This window comes from Sabethes cyaneus, chromosome 2, assembly GCF_943734655.1.
Source record: "Sabethes cyaneus chromosome 2, idSabCyanKW18_F2, whole genome shotgun sequence".
In the NCBI taxonomy this organism is placed as follows: Eukaryota; Metazoa; Arthropoda; class Insecta; order Diptera; family Culicidae; genus Sabethes; species Sabethes cyaneus.
This window is the reverse complement of record NC_071354.1, coordinates 77258448-77276447: the sequence shown is the minus strand read 5'-3', so window position 1 is coordinate 77276447 and position 18000 is coordinate 77258448. Positions and strand designations below refer to the sequence as shown.

Sequence of the window (18000 nt, the reverse complement as noted above, 5' to 3'; positions counted from 1 at the left end):
CATGTGAAAGATTTGGGATGTTTTATACCGACAAATTACTTAATCCGTAATCCTATCCAGCTTTCCACGAGCGATAATGGCGGATATTGAGCACAAGTGGGCACAATCTTTTGACATTCATTGGAGGAGCGTCGAGTTCGCCCTGACGGAGTTACTATGTATAAAATGTAAAAATGTAAACATCGTTTAATTTTGCAGATCAGCAGAAGTGAAACATAACTAAACGGATTCAAACTTTTATAGTGGTTTGCGGCAGGGGGCTGATATGACGTCACATTTTCGTTGCTCACATGAAAAAGGCGGCAAACGCAAATCGATTTCACAAAACGAATTTATCTAACCATTTTCACAGTTTCATGCATTTCGCATTAATTGTCTGCCTGAAATTGGCTATGTGATGCTAAAACCTTGACTGAAATCGAACTAAAACTAACAAAATTTAACAATTTATACATCCGACTCGGTTGTCAGCTTGAGCCCATCTATGAAGCTGTCAGCTTGGGCCCGCTCTATGTTGGCTACGTTTTTTTGTATAGGTTGGTATTGGAAGTGTCATTCCCGTGGTTTGCGGCCATAATTTGCTGAAGGCACTGGCTCAGAATACTTTTTCACAATCGTGCGAATTAAACATTCGAAACATTACACATTAACGCAAACATTAACTTCATGTTGGTCGAGTTGTTGTCAAGTTTGCTCTCGAACAGCGTCTCGACTTGATAAGAAAATTTCCGTTGAGTATTTGGACATTCTCCTTGAAATTTGCGAAAACTGCAAAGCCACAATCCATAAAACTTGTCCGTTCAATTATGTTCCTCTTTATCTGATCTGCAAAATTGAACAATGTTTACATTTTTACATTCGAACAACAAACAATCATGAATGTATCCATAGTAACTCCGTCAGGGCGAACTCGACGCTCCTCCAATGAATGTCAAAAGATTATGCCCACTTGTGCTCAATATCCGCCATGATCGCTCGTGGAAAGCTGGATACTACCCAGGTAACCAATAAGCATTAAAATAAGCAGTAAATCAGTCGTTTATTAGCATCCCTGGCGTTTTATACTGCAGGTTGTTGTTTATCAGCTTTTTGACTGCATAACTGTTGTAAATTGGCATCCACAATTCTATTCAAATTCTTCTTGTTGGTAACTAGCTGCAAATAAGCATTGTCAGCACTATAAGAGGGCTAGCAGTAATGTAGCCGCATATTTTGCCAAAATAGCATTTAAGTAGCATTTAAGGCAACTTAAATGCTTATTGGCTTGCTTTTAAATTGCATTGGAAATGCTTATTGGTTACCTGGGTACATATAAATTTAAAGCATCCCCCTTATACTTTTGAATCATGATTCCCATAACACATCAATTATTATTATTTTTCTTGAAATCAATAATGCACGGAACATTCAAAGCATACCGGAAAAATATTACGATTTATTTACATTGGTTTTTACATTATATGTAGTAATGAATATTAAACGTAAACAAAACAAACATGCATCCTATAAGTACATCGCTATAACTTTCACTTATTTTCACTATAAAACACATGTTAATAGTTCATTTTATAATATGCATTTGGTAAACAAATAATCGTTATTTCTTTTGTTCAAATAATAATTAATTGCCATAAAACATATTAGTTAAATGCCTATGGTATTAAATAGCATTTTACATGAAGGCATATAGCACAGAACGGAAGATCAACTTCAAGTAAAAGCGAATTCAAAAACTGACCACAAAAGGAATGCAAAAATCAGCAACGATTTTTTCTTACTTCGAGTAAGTTTCACAGACCGTGCACATTTATACCACTTTGACTGTGGTATAAAGTGGTATAATATTGTTCTATGCTTTGAATTGACCGTTAGCTCTACAGTTCTACCTGGTTAATAAGGATTGTTGTTATTAATGACAAGTTAAAGAAGATATTATTGAAAAGTTATAATCGGAGTAGAAAAGTGATGCAGTATAATAAAGATTTTACTGTTTTGAAATCTAAAATAAATTATCGGCTTGGCACATATCAGTAATTGAAACTGAAATTAAGATTTCAGTTTTTTAGAACGAAGATGATTTGGAACTTGGAAGCCGTTAATAGATAAAATGATTTTAGTGGAAGGACTTTCGAATACAGGTACAGGTACGAGTACAGGGTCATCTACCTGCTACCTGTCAAAATTGCACAACTAAACATCTAAGTCTAATTGCAAAATGGAACCTGCTTGTTTTTTCCCTAACACCTATACGCTCCATAGGCTACACCTATCCAGCTTTTTACGCGCTATAATGGCGGACGCTATAAATTGTGTTCGTAATATGCGAACAATCTTTTTGACAACTCTGCATACATCAAAACTGGCCACTCTTCTCCTGTACGGCAGTGGTTGCTCTTTCTTTCGTTTACGCAAAAGGAGGAGAGCAATAGTTTTGTTTACATTTCGTACATGTTTGCTCTCCTTCTTTGGCGTAAACGAAAGAAAGAGTACGGTAGTGTTGCAAGAGATGAGTGACAGATTTGATGTATGCAGAGTTGTCAAAAAGATTGTTCGCATATTACGAATACATTTTATAGCGTCCGCCTTTATAGCGCGTAAAAAGCTGGATACGAGCAGTGCAGTGAAGTTCTGGATCGACAGGGCTACACTATGGTGTATATCGTTAAGTTCAAAGCCTGTGACCGATAGTGATGTTTCCTTGTAAGTTCAATAGATCAGTTCGTTTCATTTTTGGCACCGATCGTTTTTGGTTTATCACTTCATGTGTCTAGACCAATCAGCATTTATATTAACGCACACGTGTATGAAATTTGACACCAATAGAGCCTCTTTGTTCGAAGTACAATTTTCCGATAAGAACGCTAAGACGGACCGCTTTAACGGCTGATAACGGCTGCAACGCTCTGCGGCTGGTTCGCCTTAGCCTATTAAATGGACATAATTTGATCCCCGGTACATAGCCATTTTTCTGTGGTTGAAATATAGATGTCAAAAGCACTGGGCGGGAAATCATTTCATAGAAATTCTATGGAGCGGCCATTGTTGTTTCGGGGCCAGCATCGATGGGCCCATCAGTATGGTGCTATTGTCAAATCATATGTGAGAGTGTATTTGTGATACCGGACTGACTTAAATGGTTCCAACATGTAGAAGTATGTGTGTTTGAAAATATTTACATTCTTATGGTAACTTTGCTCACCGCAATTTGACACTTTGACTCATTAACAAATCATTGCGTACTACTGTCACTTTAAATGTAACATTTATGTATTGTCAATTGCAAGGAAAATTGTAACATCCAAAGTGCGATATCGCTCATAAAAGTGCTATTTTGCATTAAATCGTTTCGGTATCTTCGGCGCACTTTTTCGTTATCTTCCAAGCAATAAGTGCGCCGAAGAGACCGAAACGATTTAAGCTAAAATAGCACTTTTATGGGCGATTGCGCACTTTGGATGGTACAATTTTTCTTGCAATTGACAATATGTTATTTTCACAGTTTAAAATTATGCGAGGGACCGTCGCTCATAACGATTTGTATCGGATCAATTATAAGTGCGAACACAAGGTATATTCATTATGCTTCTGGTAGGATTGAAGTAATTGTGTGAAAAAAATTATAAACATCTACAAAAAAAATTTCACACAAAACACAAGCCGCTTTACAAGGGTGAACCTGTTATCTCGCACATCGTTAATTTATACCAGAATATTTGACAGGTCTATTGAAAGTGGTATAATTTTTTCCGTGTAAAAAGCGTTCCTGTTACCACTAGATGGCAGTCAAAAATGAACTGAGTTGTATCCAGTTTTCAAATCGAAGATGATATTCCTTTCTTTGCTAGAGCACAACACAAATACTTTCCACGTTTTCCAGCGACACTTCATTAAATTATTAAAGAGCAGGGTTACAAATTTTATGAAGATTATCTATTTTTCCAATGGGGCAGTATCCCAGTATAAAACAGATTCAACATCATCAACTTGCTTAATCATAAAAAGGATTTTGGGGTTCCTGCTGAGTGGTACTACCACAGAGAACAGACTACCAGGTAATCGCCAAAAAGTGTGTAAAAGTTTTTTATGTAATCTAGCAGCGATGGCAGCGACATCAAGATTTAGTGTGCCACTTACTGCTCGAGGGGTGCTGTATTGAAGGATTACTCGTAGATTACATAAAAACCTTTTACACACTTTTTGTTGATTACCTACTGGTAGTCTGTTCTCTGTGCTTTTAGTCTGCGGTGTCCAGTCAGGTGCAAAATGCGGGATATTACCTACAGCGTTTACTCTGTACGGGGCCTAATGATTGCTAATGTGCGACTGTATTAGTGGTTTGTGTGCATCGTGAAAAATTTTTCGCAGCGAAAAAAAATTTAAAGATGCAAACAAGCCGTACAGTTCAGTGCAGTTTGTTTGGCTCCCATCTGGATGGCGCGCATCTCTCAAATTTTGAGTAGCTCTAGTTTTCGTTTGCATCCGTTCACAACTTTTTTCAAGATAGACTTTCTTGTCAGTTGCAGTCCCGTTTGTTTCCTTTTACTTCGCGCGCGATTCAACCGAACACGCACACTGGCGTACCGCGTACGTGTAAAAACAAAAATACGAAGCTCGAACATTTTCATTCGTGCTTCTTTTTTATTCATACTGTTTCATTCAACCAACCGAGCGAATAGAATCTGCGCAAGTTTTGAGTCGAGTTTGTGCCGCAGTCGTCGTCTATATTGAAATGTGTACGCGAGCGGATCGTGCGTCTGTGCGTGGTTTAAAAAAAATTAAATGGATGCCATCGGCTACGAGATAGGCGTCATTTCCAAACAGTGGATTCGTTAAGTTTTTCATACATACTAAATGGTACTAAAATCCAGTGTTAGTGAATAAATTATTAATTTGTTTTGCACAAAATCGGTAGTTTCTTGTGTGTTTAGTGACGAAGCGAATCGAAAAACGAATTAAAGATGGATACGCCAAAGCGAATCAAGACTATTGCTTCGCATTACATTAGTAGTCCTCCCAATCGTGTGCTGCTAGGTCCGGAATCAACAACATCGGTTGGAAATAATTCTGACTTTATTCCTCAACATCCCGGTTGGAATTCTGGTGGATGGCCACCGGAAACGCTAACAAGTCCAGCGTCGAATTGCAGTTCACCGGAAGCGTTGTTCGGGATAATTGGGACTCCAACTGGAACAAATAATGGAAGCTCTAGCAATAGTTGGAAACAGCAGACGGGCTCCAGTTCTGCGGAAAAGTCGGAAAACAAACGCGGACGGCCACGGTCCGAAGCCTTGACTACCCTAATGGTTGAAGGATCGATTTCTCCATCGGCCATTAAGTGCCGCTATTGCAACCGGGTTTTCCCAAGGGAAAAATCACTCCAGGCGCATCTCCGAACTCACACAGGTACGAACAGTGCAATAATGCAACTAAAATTTCAGATTCATTGTGAGCGTTTAAATCATAAAAGGATTTTAAAGATCTAGGCATAATAGATTATAGACAATTGATTTACAACTTCACAGTTTTTAGTTGAAATAGTTCAAAATTTCAAATTTGACAATTTCATTAAAATCAAGTAAATTGATAATTAGTAACATATCGCAATTACAAATCATATTCGGTTTGGTTTGTAATTCAGTGCCAATTTAAATATTCTTTGTTTAACACTTGAGTGCATAAAGATCGTTAAGAAGAAACGAGATGACAACAATCACCAATACCTTAAAACATAGCAGGTTTTAAACACCTGCTTCAAAGTAAATGGAGGGGTTTGCATCTTTTTTTGTTTCGAATATTATTGCTTCATCTGCTATGGAAGCCCTTTTCGCCATTTGTTTTCTTACGTTCTATATGACCGGCAGGATGCCGAGCAGCATGACCTGTTGCTGTTACCGGACGAAAAAATATCAAATTTTACGGCTATCATGATAAGCAACATATGCACTGACGAGGACGCGATTTAAATTCTCTGGCACAGCACTGAAAAAAGGAATCTCATTTGAATTTCGATCAGCGTTTGAATAAAACGTACAATACAATATTTCACTTTCAATTCAGTATTACATACATAGGTGCGTGGTATTTTGAGAGAATAATATGTTTCTTTAGGAAGTTCATAATAATAGACATGATGATGTGGTAAACAGCCACTTCGGGTAATCCCGGAAAAGTAACAATCTTCCGCGTTTCTGAGCTTACGCGATCTAGCTTTCCTTCAATTTCTCATTCTCTTCTTTCACTTCCTTTTTTATACCATTACATCCGCGCACAATGATTGCAAAACCGTTGTTCTCTCCTTCCACATTGCCTTTTTCTGCAGTTTTTTTTTTCGCAAATCGAACCGAATATTTTCCTCATTAGATTTGAATTGGGTAAGAGAAAACGGGGACACGAAAGCTGTCTCAGTTAAATACCTCATTCGCCGCTTTTTCGCTATCGATCGAATCGAATTTAAATGTGGAACTGCGCTATTCGAGAAATTTGGTTATTTATGAGCAACCGGTTGCGGATGTTCGTCATCATCAATTTGGGATGAATAACCATAATCAAATTTCGTACGAACTACACACTGGTCTAAATGTACTCTCTCTTGTTTTAAAGCGAATTTATCCGGGCACCAGAATGCACGAAGAAAATTTGCACCTAGCAATGGGTAATTTAAAGGCAATGTATTTAATTAGCGCAAAAGTAGTATATACCTGTTGGCTATATGGTGTACCACAGGAACTACCGTGAAACGAAAAACCGATGTAAGAAGAACAAATAAATGGAAACCGCAGCTAACAGCAGAGACGTATCGAGGAGTACTGTATTTTATAGGGAATTGATATTGATACCTGAAACAAAAATAGTCTTCACTCGTCACAAGTATAAAGCAGTATAAATCTAAATTCGTTTTTCATGGCATAAGCTTCGTGTAAGACCTGCAAGAAATGTAACGTTGCAGTTTCTACTCTGCAAAATAAAGGGAATCACTTTTCCTCGCCTTTCTTTGATCGCTGTAGGAAATGGAGAATTAGAAGGAACGACGCAAAGAGAAGCGATTTAAGCCATTTAATGAGGCAGCCTGTTGGAAGAAAACGGGAAAGAGGATGTGATGGTTGGCAAGCCAAAGCATACGGGCAAAGCGTACTGCAGAAACATTCCCAATGGTGTGTTATTTATCTTGTTTGTTGCGTATCTCAACGTATTATTCGTGTACCTCTACGTAGGAATGAAAGAAACAAAATCACTCGCGTATGTGGAGAGGCTCGTTTCAATCCACCGAGTGGTGTGATCTGAACTTTTTCCAAAGCGGATGGACCTGTTGTATTTTGTGTTTGTCACACATTGTCAGTCATTTGACAAACGCATTCTCCAGACAGTTAGAGAGAGAAACATTTTTTGACGTAGAACTACGTTTTTCAGGAAGGTAGCTGGTATAGGGGGTAATTTCAAAAAATCTCTCGAAAAGTGGTCAGGTTTTGAACGCTAATAGCTTAGTGGTTTCCTGATCGATTTTCAATATCCTTACACCAATCGATTGGAAAATCTTCTAAGAATTGGCCCAAATGAAGAAAAGTGTGGATTCTTGATGTTGAACTATTGAAGAATTGAAAATAATGAACTTATGTTTTACCAGAATTCTCGCTTCGTAATTAATTGTTGGAAATGACGTCATCAAAGTGGAAATGCGTTTTCACGCATCGGCTAATAATTCAGTCAATTTTTAATAGATTTTCAAGATATTTAAACCAATTGATTGCAAAATCGATTTGGAAAATGTTGAAAAATATGGAAAACTATTGATTTTCAATGCGCGTCATTGAAAAATTGAATTATTTTTATATTTTTGCCTTTCCTCGTCAGTGCTTCCCTAGCACGGATGACAGAAATATATACGATATGAGCTATGGGTTAAGCTTCCTTATGATTGTATTAATTTACGCCCTATAGAATCCGATCGAAAATTGTTGAGCTTAAGCTGTTGCTGCTTTCCCGGATAAGGCAACGAAGACATCCAAATTCAATAAGCGAGACGCCAACAAACCGTAGAATCCATCGACTCATCCCTCAGTGAATGATATGGTTTTGGCTGCCATGCCTTTTACTCCGCATCGTCATTCGATTCGGTCAGTGGCTTTCGTTGGCGACACATCGGCAAGCAGCTAGCTGGCGATTGCGACACATCGGACAGGCAGTTTTCGAGTCACACTCGTGGCATAATTTTAAAGGTTGTATTTGAAATATTGTTTGCCTTTGCCTTACGGTGCGCGTCGTCATTCGGTCAGTGGCTTTCGTTGGCGACTCATCGCCAAGCAGCTAATTTGCGACACATCGGATCGGACAGGCAGTTCTCGAGTCACATCCGTGGCATAATTTTGAAGGTTGTATTTGAAACATTATTTGCTTTACGGTGCACTTCGTCGCCGGTCGTGTTCGTCGGCTGCTGAGGAAAGGAAAGTATGCTGAGTGTGTTAGAGCTGAAGCACTCGTCTCACTGCCGTGATGGAATATCTGGCTGCTGAAGTTCTGGAATTGGCAGGAAATATGCTGCTCGTGACAACAAAACGACCGGAATTATGCCTTGCAGTTGGCCATCTGGCTGGGACTGGTAATCAAACGATCGGTCCTTTTAAGGATCACACAACGATTGAAGAGTTTATTATATTTTCTTGCTCAGTTAATATCATAATAACACAGGCAACGAGGCAAAAGTTGAACTTTTCACCTTTGCGGACGACCAACTAATGGCGGGGATAAGTTTACTGGTCACGGGCGACATTTTCTGCCACTTTCAAAACATCAGCAACTTGTACATGCTTTATTATCAGTGTTCTTCTTTGGTAAACTGCAGAAAAGTTTTGCGCAAATTTTTCAGCTTTTTGAAAACTCGCGCGTACCGTCTACCGATTGCCAGAGGAAAAGCACTATTCAACGTAGAAACAGATCATGAAAATTTATTTGCTGTTCGGTTTAGTGTGACTTCGATTCGTTTTAATAAAATAGTTTCAATCAATACATGGATATAACTCCAAAATCGGTTGAGATTTGAACGTATACAATGTTACTACTTTCATAAACGTTGTGTATGTCGGTTGTATACATGAAGATTCGTATTACATACATGGATACATCCTACTATCACTACAAAGAGACTTCCATAGTCCTACGTCAGCTATGCGGTCGTGTCTTGTGCACAACCCCTCTGATTTTTAGCTCCTCTGAACTTTCATTTGGATGCCGGATTGGACTATTGTCCCTAAGATGTCCCGGTATAGTATAGTGTACCGTATAGTTTCAGCCAGTTGCACAGTATTATTTCGAAGAAGTGTAGAAGCGAATGCATTTTTCTTGTAACAATATTGGTGTCTACGTACCACCCAGTTAGCTTTAAGGTTAGATGGTGGGCTAAAAAGGCGGCGGCTACTAGAGGCAATGAGATTGTTGCACTAGCCCCGTCATTGTCCTGTACTCCAATCGGCTGTGAAGCCTGTCGATAAAGAAGAGTCATATCTTAGTTAAAGACGCTTATATTCAGGGCTTTTTCCGATTTAACTTTAGCTATTCATTTACCTACCCATGATAAGCTTCTACATGGAATAAGAAAAACCCAACTACAAGTCTGGAATCAATGCCGACTGAGCTATTTAGATATGAAACAGAGCAGTTGACTGATATGTATTGAGAATGTTTACAGGACAATCAAATCGACCATAGATTGAATCACTTGAAGTTCCCATCCTTAAAACATATCCGCAAAGAGCTGAGAGTTGTTGGAGGATCACCATGCAATTCAAACCACTTAAACAGATATTCTATACTATCAGTGTTTCTAAACTCTATTCTATCTTACTTGATATGGAAGTGTCTCCTACATTGTTTAATAGACAGACTGACATAGGTTAACATTCCCCACCACAAGAAGCAAGATCAGGATGGATGGGGACGATAGAGAGCTAGAACTTGTGCACGGAGTAGTAGAGCAGTCTGTTAGACCAGTCAACCAAAATCAAAGGGATGATGAACCTCTTGTGGTTTACGCATTACTGAAACAACAACATAAAATAGGAACACCGAGATCAGAGTACCAAAAGAGTAGTCTAAAAAGTAGAAGCGAAAATATACTACGAATTTTCCTTCTACACTACATAAATCTATGTATAAGCCAATATGCCTCGCTATAATTCCAGAATCCTGGACGCTCTCCTTCAAACTCCTTCAAATATGGGAAAGAAAACAGACTTACAAGTAGCGGAGGAGCACGGGGAAGGGCCGACAAGTGGACGGGACGTCCATATTTGAGCTTTGTTTCTTGGATTGTGAGAATTTCCGGTTCGAAGACAGCTGTGCAGGTGGGAAACAAAAAGCGAGGTGACCCCGAGTAAGATCCGTCAGGACAAAGGGATGAAATCAGAGATCTCCATTGCCAACGGTCTCCCGCCAAGGCTTTCACTTGCTTTAAGTTTTCAGTATAAAACCGTTACTCCACAACATGCAAAACAGAGGGTACTAGGCTAGTGTTCTAGTAAGGACGATGGTTTGTAAAGAATTTTCTTCTATGTGTCATGCCAGTTCGTCAGCAGTAATGCGAGTATAACGTTTGAGTTGAAAATTCGGGTATTACGGTAACCAACGTATTTTGGACCCCATCAGCTGCTGTACGAAATTTGGGCCCTTACAGCAAAACCTAATTGAAGTGTCCAAATTATGTACGGCTGCTGATGGGGTCCAAAATAGGTTGGTTACTCTAGTATGTAGAGTAATCTGGTTTGAGCGCCAAATGTTTCGCAGACTTGCAAGTGCCTTTCGGTGGTCCATGTGGTTGTATTATTCTTGGTACCGTCACCCGGTGTTGTCTGTTTACCAAGATATTAAAAGGCTTCCATTTGCTCGTCCTGTTGTCCCGCTACTTTGAGGTTGGTGGAATTGTCAGTGTTCAGGAGTATATTTTGTCTTTGCTACATTGACTGTGAGACCTGCTGCTTGGAAGCTCGCAGAGAGGTCATCTAGCTTGCTCTCCATATGGATTGGGCGTTGTGTGCAGTAGACAATGTCGTCGGCTAGGTCGAGGTCATTTGACTACCACATCGTTGGAGGATTCCAAAGCAATCCTCGATTTGGTCTTTCCCATTTTGGTGTTTCCCAAAAGATGCCTGTCTCAGACCCAAATGGGTGCCGGATTTTCGTAAAAACTGCCTGGCACCACTAGTGGAGCAATGTGATATGGTCATTGCCAGTTGGCGCATTCAGTTAGGTCTCCTTTTTAGAGAATTTGATCAATATACCTCTAGTGAATGCATCATCTGGGTTGACAAAGACAAGTCAGGTTTGAGCATCTTGCCGAAAAGTAGTCTATCCATGGTTCTCTGTTGGATTTAATACGTTTGATTACTACTTGGACTTCATCCAGTGATGGAGCCTCACAGTTGACGATTAATCTAATGCGACAAACTAGTGATGTCATATGCTGCTGCTTTTACTCGGAAACACGAAAGAGTTATTAAAAATGGTCAGTCCATCGCTTTCTTCTGTACGGTCAATCAGAAACCCCTCTCTACGTTCTCCGAGGGTTTCGTCACTGTTCATTATGAAGGCGTTCTTGATATCGGCCCATTGCTCTTTCACAGTTCAATCGGGTGGCAACTGAACTTGTTTCGTACATCTAGAAGGCTCCTACCCTCGGGCACTTAGCTAGTAAATAAATCAAAAAAGAAAATTGGAAGACCAGCTCTTACGAGGAAAATTACTATCCGACAGGATATAGAAAGAAGTGGAGCTCCGATCGTAGTCTGGCAGGAATTGGCAAAAGATAACAACAAGATGCATGTAGAGATCAGAACACAGCAGAGAAAGACTAGCAAGTTTGCCGAGTTCTCATCTCGCATAAGATATTGCCGACATAGAAAAAGATTTGGTACGTCTAAGGCTAACCACCAAGCCCAATTTGCCCAGCCCAAAAATGAACCTTATTTCGGTTTGAATCGAAATATTTTTCAAATTTTGAACTTACCGAAATTGTATAAAATTATTCGAAATCTTGCATAGCCAAATACCAAGACACATTTCGTGTTCTGATTCTCAAGTCTAAAGATGATTTACAAATAGCCGCATTTTTGATATAGTTTCTGTTCTGAGTCATTCTGATAATCTTGAGGCGATTGCTTTAGAATTATATCTCCCTTCGTTTAACGAAGTTCTAACAAGATCAAACATGACACGCTACCTCCATTCCTGTTTTGCTATACGACACAGTTTTGGTGTATCGTGTTAGAATTTTAAGGGATCAGGTATTCACCCTAAGCAAAAAATGGTTGCACGTGTTCCGTGACGGATGGAAGAACTTTTTTTAAATACTCGCACAAAGAAATTCAACGTGGCATCCGGAGTGTTTTTTGCGCACCGCTTTACGTTCCTTTTTCGCTGCGTACCTTTTATCCCCAGTCGTTTCTATCCCTTTTACCACTACACAATAGAAATTGAAAGCAAGGACAGCCGCATTGCAGAAAAGCATCGTTTCTGCTGAAGGGATTGGGCAGGTAAAAGCAAACGAACCCCTCCTGATGCGAAGATATATATTTTTCTATTTTGTTTTGGCTACCCATGGTCGTTTTCAAAATGTCTATCCTTCGACGGAAGGAGGGTTAATTTTTCGACCCTCATGCAATTCATAGCAGCTTACGCACCGGTGCGGTGCGTAGTTTTCTTAATGGGTTCCACCCTTCTCAACTATTATTAAGAAGCACTCTTTTAGTTTAACTATCTTAGAAATAGATTCTTTATCTAACTTTCATAATATGGGACTCCACATGAAATCCAGTTTTTTAATTGTGTTAAATGTGGTTAAATCTGGTGATTATTTCCGTCTCTTAAATCAAAGTACCAATATTTCTTTACTCCCTAATGTTTAAGTATCCATAACGAATTCGCAAGCATTGCTGGATAATTTTCTTCACTCAATACTTGCTCGGTATGATGTTCTTTTGATGGCAATTATCTAATATGGGAGATAATTGGTGAACTTGACTGTCCTGAAAAGTCCATTGCCCTGCACAACTCACCTGCTGTGCTCCATTATTGGTTTCCACAGTCGGCTTCCACGTAGGAACCTACGCATGCGCGGTCAAGAATCAATTTAAACCACCTTTAATTTAAAAAGCTTCCTTCCCTCGTACTCTCCGCTCTCGAGGTGCGATTGGCTTACAGATGATGGATGCTGAAGCCTCGCCATGTACTGGAGGTTTTCCTATATACACAAAATTATCTCGAAACCCACAAAGCGTACGCCACCAGCAGAAAATGCGCTCTGCCAAATCAACCATACGGCGTAACACCGGTAGTTATTAAAAAAAAATCTGCAAATAGATATACACGGGCAATGATCTACGATTCATCCGGCATGCGTTTGAAACTACTGGGGTGCTGGTAGTTGTAACATCCATTCAGTAAAATTTATTGAATTAAGGTCGATTCGGTAAAAAGTTAACGCTTATTCTCCATGTTGTAACTTGTCGTATTAACGACAGTGCGCTTTAACTTACATTTTCTATCAATGACACTTTAACTTCGCTCAGCCAAAGACCCCCGATTTCCGCCCGTGACTGCACATTTGTATGTGTTGGAGCAGACCATTCTTTTCATTTCATCTCGGCAGCATTCGCGAATTATTCGCGTGTAAGCTGGAGCGCTTACGTCAAAAAAAAAAAAAAAGAAAAGAAAAAAGACTCCACATACACCTGAGTTCGCTGCACACCAGCTAATAAAAGTGGTTTTAAAAACCCATTTCCAAATCAGCGCGCACGCTCACTCGAGCAAAAACTCTACAGCATGTATTGAGAAACGGGGCGGCCTGCAAGATGGTTTGACGCAGGAAAGGGCAGCTCGCTGAAAAAAAAAGAATCGATTTGATATCTGGTCTATCATCTGGCTTTTTCAGTGACAATCTATGATGTATGTCAAAGAATGTAGAATATCGAATTAATTCAATAAGATATGTATTTTTATTGAGTCACTCCGGGAAATGGGCTTTCGGTCATAAGTAGATAGGTATTTGATCAAATATCGTTCTCTTCGACTAGGTATTTCTGGAATTTTTGATTCTGTTACCCTCACCCCGGTGGTTGCATGATTGTCTCATGTGACATCTCAAATTGCTATTACTAAAAGATCATGAATAGACAAATAAGAAGACGTATTGTGTTTTTTTGTTTTAATATTTAAAACAAAGCTAAGTTTCTAAGTTCATTGGAGTTTTCCATTGTCATGTAAAATTTCGTTTGAAACCTATTTCCAGTTAATATTTGCGAGATTGCTGACAAAATTCACTTACTTTTTCAGCTAAAAATTATTCTACGATAGGTACATGGTTTAAATGGGAAACTCTTAGTTTAAGCGTTTGATTACGTAACTTTTCGTCATTTCAACATTTTCATGCATATTTACCATTGCAGGAGAGCGCCCTTACCAGTGTGACTACCCCGGATGCACCCGTGCCTTTACCCAAAGCGGCCAGCTGAAAACACACCAACGGTTGCACACGGGCGAGCGACCATTCATCTGTTCGGCGTCCAATTGTCAGATGCGTTTTACCCATGCTAACCGCCACTGTCCGGACCACCCGTACGACACATTAAAACGCTGCGATGACTTCGTTATACAAACCGTACCGGAGCAGAACGGCGAGGTACTCAAATGGCTAGAGAAGTATAGAATGGAACGGGAAGATCGAACGCCAACCCGTAAGACCCCAAAGCGATTAAATAACGCTACTCGAAATGAGAATGAAAACCAAAACCGTTCGGTAGTTAACAATGAAAACTATCTAGACAACATAAGTGCTTTCCAGTCACCGATAACCCCTCGGTCGCCATTTAAGAGTCGCAAGGGTTTGATGTGTGAGCTAGATATGAATGCAGGTATGGGATTGACTGCAAGCCCAATTACGGCTAAAACCAAACCCAACGTTCCGAAGCTCATCCAGTGGCAGGAACCTACCAGTCAAGAAGAGGACGAATCTGGCGATGAATCTCACGGAGCGCCAATCCAATATTCAACTTTCAACCCAAAAAAGAAATGGCTCCGTGACGCTTGGCAGGAAGATCTGGCTAAACCACTAGAACCAAGTATAATCTCACCTCAAGCACTATCGAGCACTACATCAACGGTGGCTCTAAAGCAACAATTAAACCAAGAAAGTAGTCCATCGACTAACGAAACTATAACGGTCGATCCGAACCAGATGCGTCCGACTGTATTGATGGTGGCCAGCAAAGACTGCGCCCGGCCGTTAGATGAGCAACCGGAACCAATACCAGTGATCCGAACAGGTCGTCCCGAAGAAACAAACCGGAAGCTGCAGGGTGCTCTTGCATTAATGCAGTTAGCTACTGAAGATTCTGCAACATTCATGGCTGCTCCTTTCGATGCCGTGAACACTCAAGAAGCTACGAGTTTGAACATTACTACGGTATCAACTAGTTCACTACAATCAATTGAAAGTAATCCGTACCTGGAGCAGCGTCCGCTTCGGATACCGATGCTCTCATATCGACCAGGTGAAATTGACCACAGTATCCCATTCACGCTCGCTGCTGAAGCTATCGCTAGCTATCATCGGCTGTAACGCTTTCCAGTTTGCAGTAGAATACTTGAATTCGATCTCTCCAATCTCCGTTTGTATGCTGTTTATGTATCTTTCTGAGTTTTAAGTTTTATGCTATCGTTTGTATAATTCCCAAAGATAATCTATCCCCAGAAAAGAAAGCGATAAGGGTATCGATCGCACTCAGTAAACTTTACCCTGTGATGTATCTGTGTATCATAATTTTTAAGCGCTGGTTATGTCATGATAATTACTATTAAATATATTTCCGATTTTAATCATTTCGTACAACAAAGTGTTTGTATAATGTATCTATACTTGCAAAAATAAACTATTTCGTATTGTTTAAAGATTGATATTTATTGTATAAAGAGAGCACGACAGGTTCTTGTTAAGAGCTATGCAAGACTATTCAGTTATTCATTCTACGATTATTTCAACATTTAGAAAGTTAAACTTAGGTTGTATGATAGTATCTACCTATCTACTATCACTCCCGTGCTCTCACATTTAACGGTATATTTTTATTTAGAATATATTTCAAGAAACGTACATCATAACCCGGTTTTTGTCTTTGCAATTGAAAGAAATACTATATACCTACCTACATTACTAAAATTGTTCAGCAATTGTTTCAGATTGATATTTATTTGAAATGATGGTTCTACAATTGATGAAGGGGCGGTAGGGGAAAGTATATGTATGATCGCATTTCAAGGTCAAGACTAAAAACATGAGATTAGTCTGCTTCAGATTGCTTACGGAGTCGTTTTTGTTAGCAAACAAACCTTTCCGTCTTTATTTCCAGTGGATATCCGGTAGGGGGACCCGGGGCAAGATGAGCACCCTAAGCTCAGCTTCAGTTTTGGTTATAAAAAGCACAATTTTTCTTCAGCTAATTGTTGTTAAACAGTTCTTCTATTATCCATCTAACTTTCCTATACAATTTTGATTTGAAATATTTGAAACTATATTGAAAAAAAAATGTAATAAGAAAATAGTTGTTTTTTCACCCGCCTGAAGCATACCGGGGCAAGACGAGCACCCCCACGGGGCAAGATGGGCACCTGTTTAATAAATGAATTTTTTGCTTAAAGTTACGTTCCTAGTTTTTAGTAAAGCCTTAATTACTAAACATTAGTTCCATAAGCGTCGTGTTAGATGAAAAAGACGGTGGTTGGGTAACATTTTTAAGCAACTCGATTAGTTTACCAATAGTCACTTTTAAGTTTCGAGCTTTAGGGACTGAAGTTTGTTAAGGGATTGGAGGCTAAAGTTGCATAACTGTTTTTGAAATTTATAAATTTGCATGCCTTTCTATTAAAAACCATTGCATTTTTATCGAATGAATGAGATTTTGTTTTGTTTTGCTAGTTTGAATGCCAAAGTTCCAAGGGATCACTCCATACTAGCATTTTCAATTTCAAGGATGTGATGGATTATCGCTTTCTCTCGTTTCTTGCTGAATATGATTTTAAATGGCCTCATTTCATTGGTATTCGTTACCTGCTCAAGCATTTTGGGATATTATTCAAGAATTCACATCGGCATGCCATAGTGTTTTTGCGTTTCTTCCGTATCTTCTAATGAAATAACCTTTCACATTCGACGCGCCAACGACAGCTCGGAGAACGTTATTCTTTAACTGTTTTCGTCATAAAAACATTTAAAATAATGAAAATAATTGAATTTGGTCCCAATTTTTATTTTTGCAAGCTATGTTGTAAAGTTTAAGTGCGCCCATCTTGCCCCGGGAAATGGTGCTCATTTTACCCCAGCAAAACGACATATTTTTAAACTGTTACAAAATATAAAAGAATCACTAGAAAATATTTTTGAACGATTCAATTGGGAAAGTACATGTTGTTCAATCGTAAAAGGGCTGTAATTTATAAATATGAATCTTTTATTTATTTAAAATGCTTATTTTCTGATGGCAAAATGTTATAAGAAATCAAGGCGGTCAGAACGATATTTTATTTCATGGAATTTTTCCAACAAGCGCGTGATATTTTATGTTCAACGCTAAAACATTACTTCGTTTCTACACAATTTACTAGTTTGTGAGAGTTTTATAACCAAAAGCTGTTTTGTAGCTGTGGAATGGAGGGGTGCCCATCTTGCCCCGGGTCCCCCTAATTGTGATTGTCGTCAATTCTACGTGGTCTCTCAAGGAACAATTTTTGCTTATTAAACGTTTCACCGACAGCTTTTATTCAGCACATGCTGTATAGCTGCTTTTAAAGTATATCTAAACACCTCTGTTCAATGCTTATACAGTTGGTTTTCGAGAATTTAAACAGCACAGTGCTGAATATGGACGTGGAAGATGCGTTTGTATGACTGTTAATCAACGTATAGTAAAACGTTTATTCAGTACGCATAGAGATGTTTATTAAACTGCTGCTAATGACACTGAA

General features: G+C 39.2%; 1 protein-coding gene across 1 annotated transcript; it reads left to right on the top strand.

Annotated features, from left to right (window-relative positions):
* Window positions 1-4738: 4738 nt before the first annotated feature.
* Window positions 4739-16089, top strand: LOC128737107 (zinc finger protein 1-like). Its single transcript, XM_053831672.1, has 2 exons — window positions 4739-5403; window positions 14430-16089. The coding sequence occupies exons 1-2, from the start codon at window positions 4959-4961 to the stop codon at window positions 15599-15601; spliced, it is 1617 nt and encodes a 538-aa protein (XP_053687647.1). The 5' UTR covers window positions 4739-4958; the 3' UTR covers window positions 15602-16089.
* Window positions 16090-18000: the final 1911 nt, after the last annotated feature.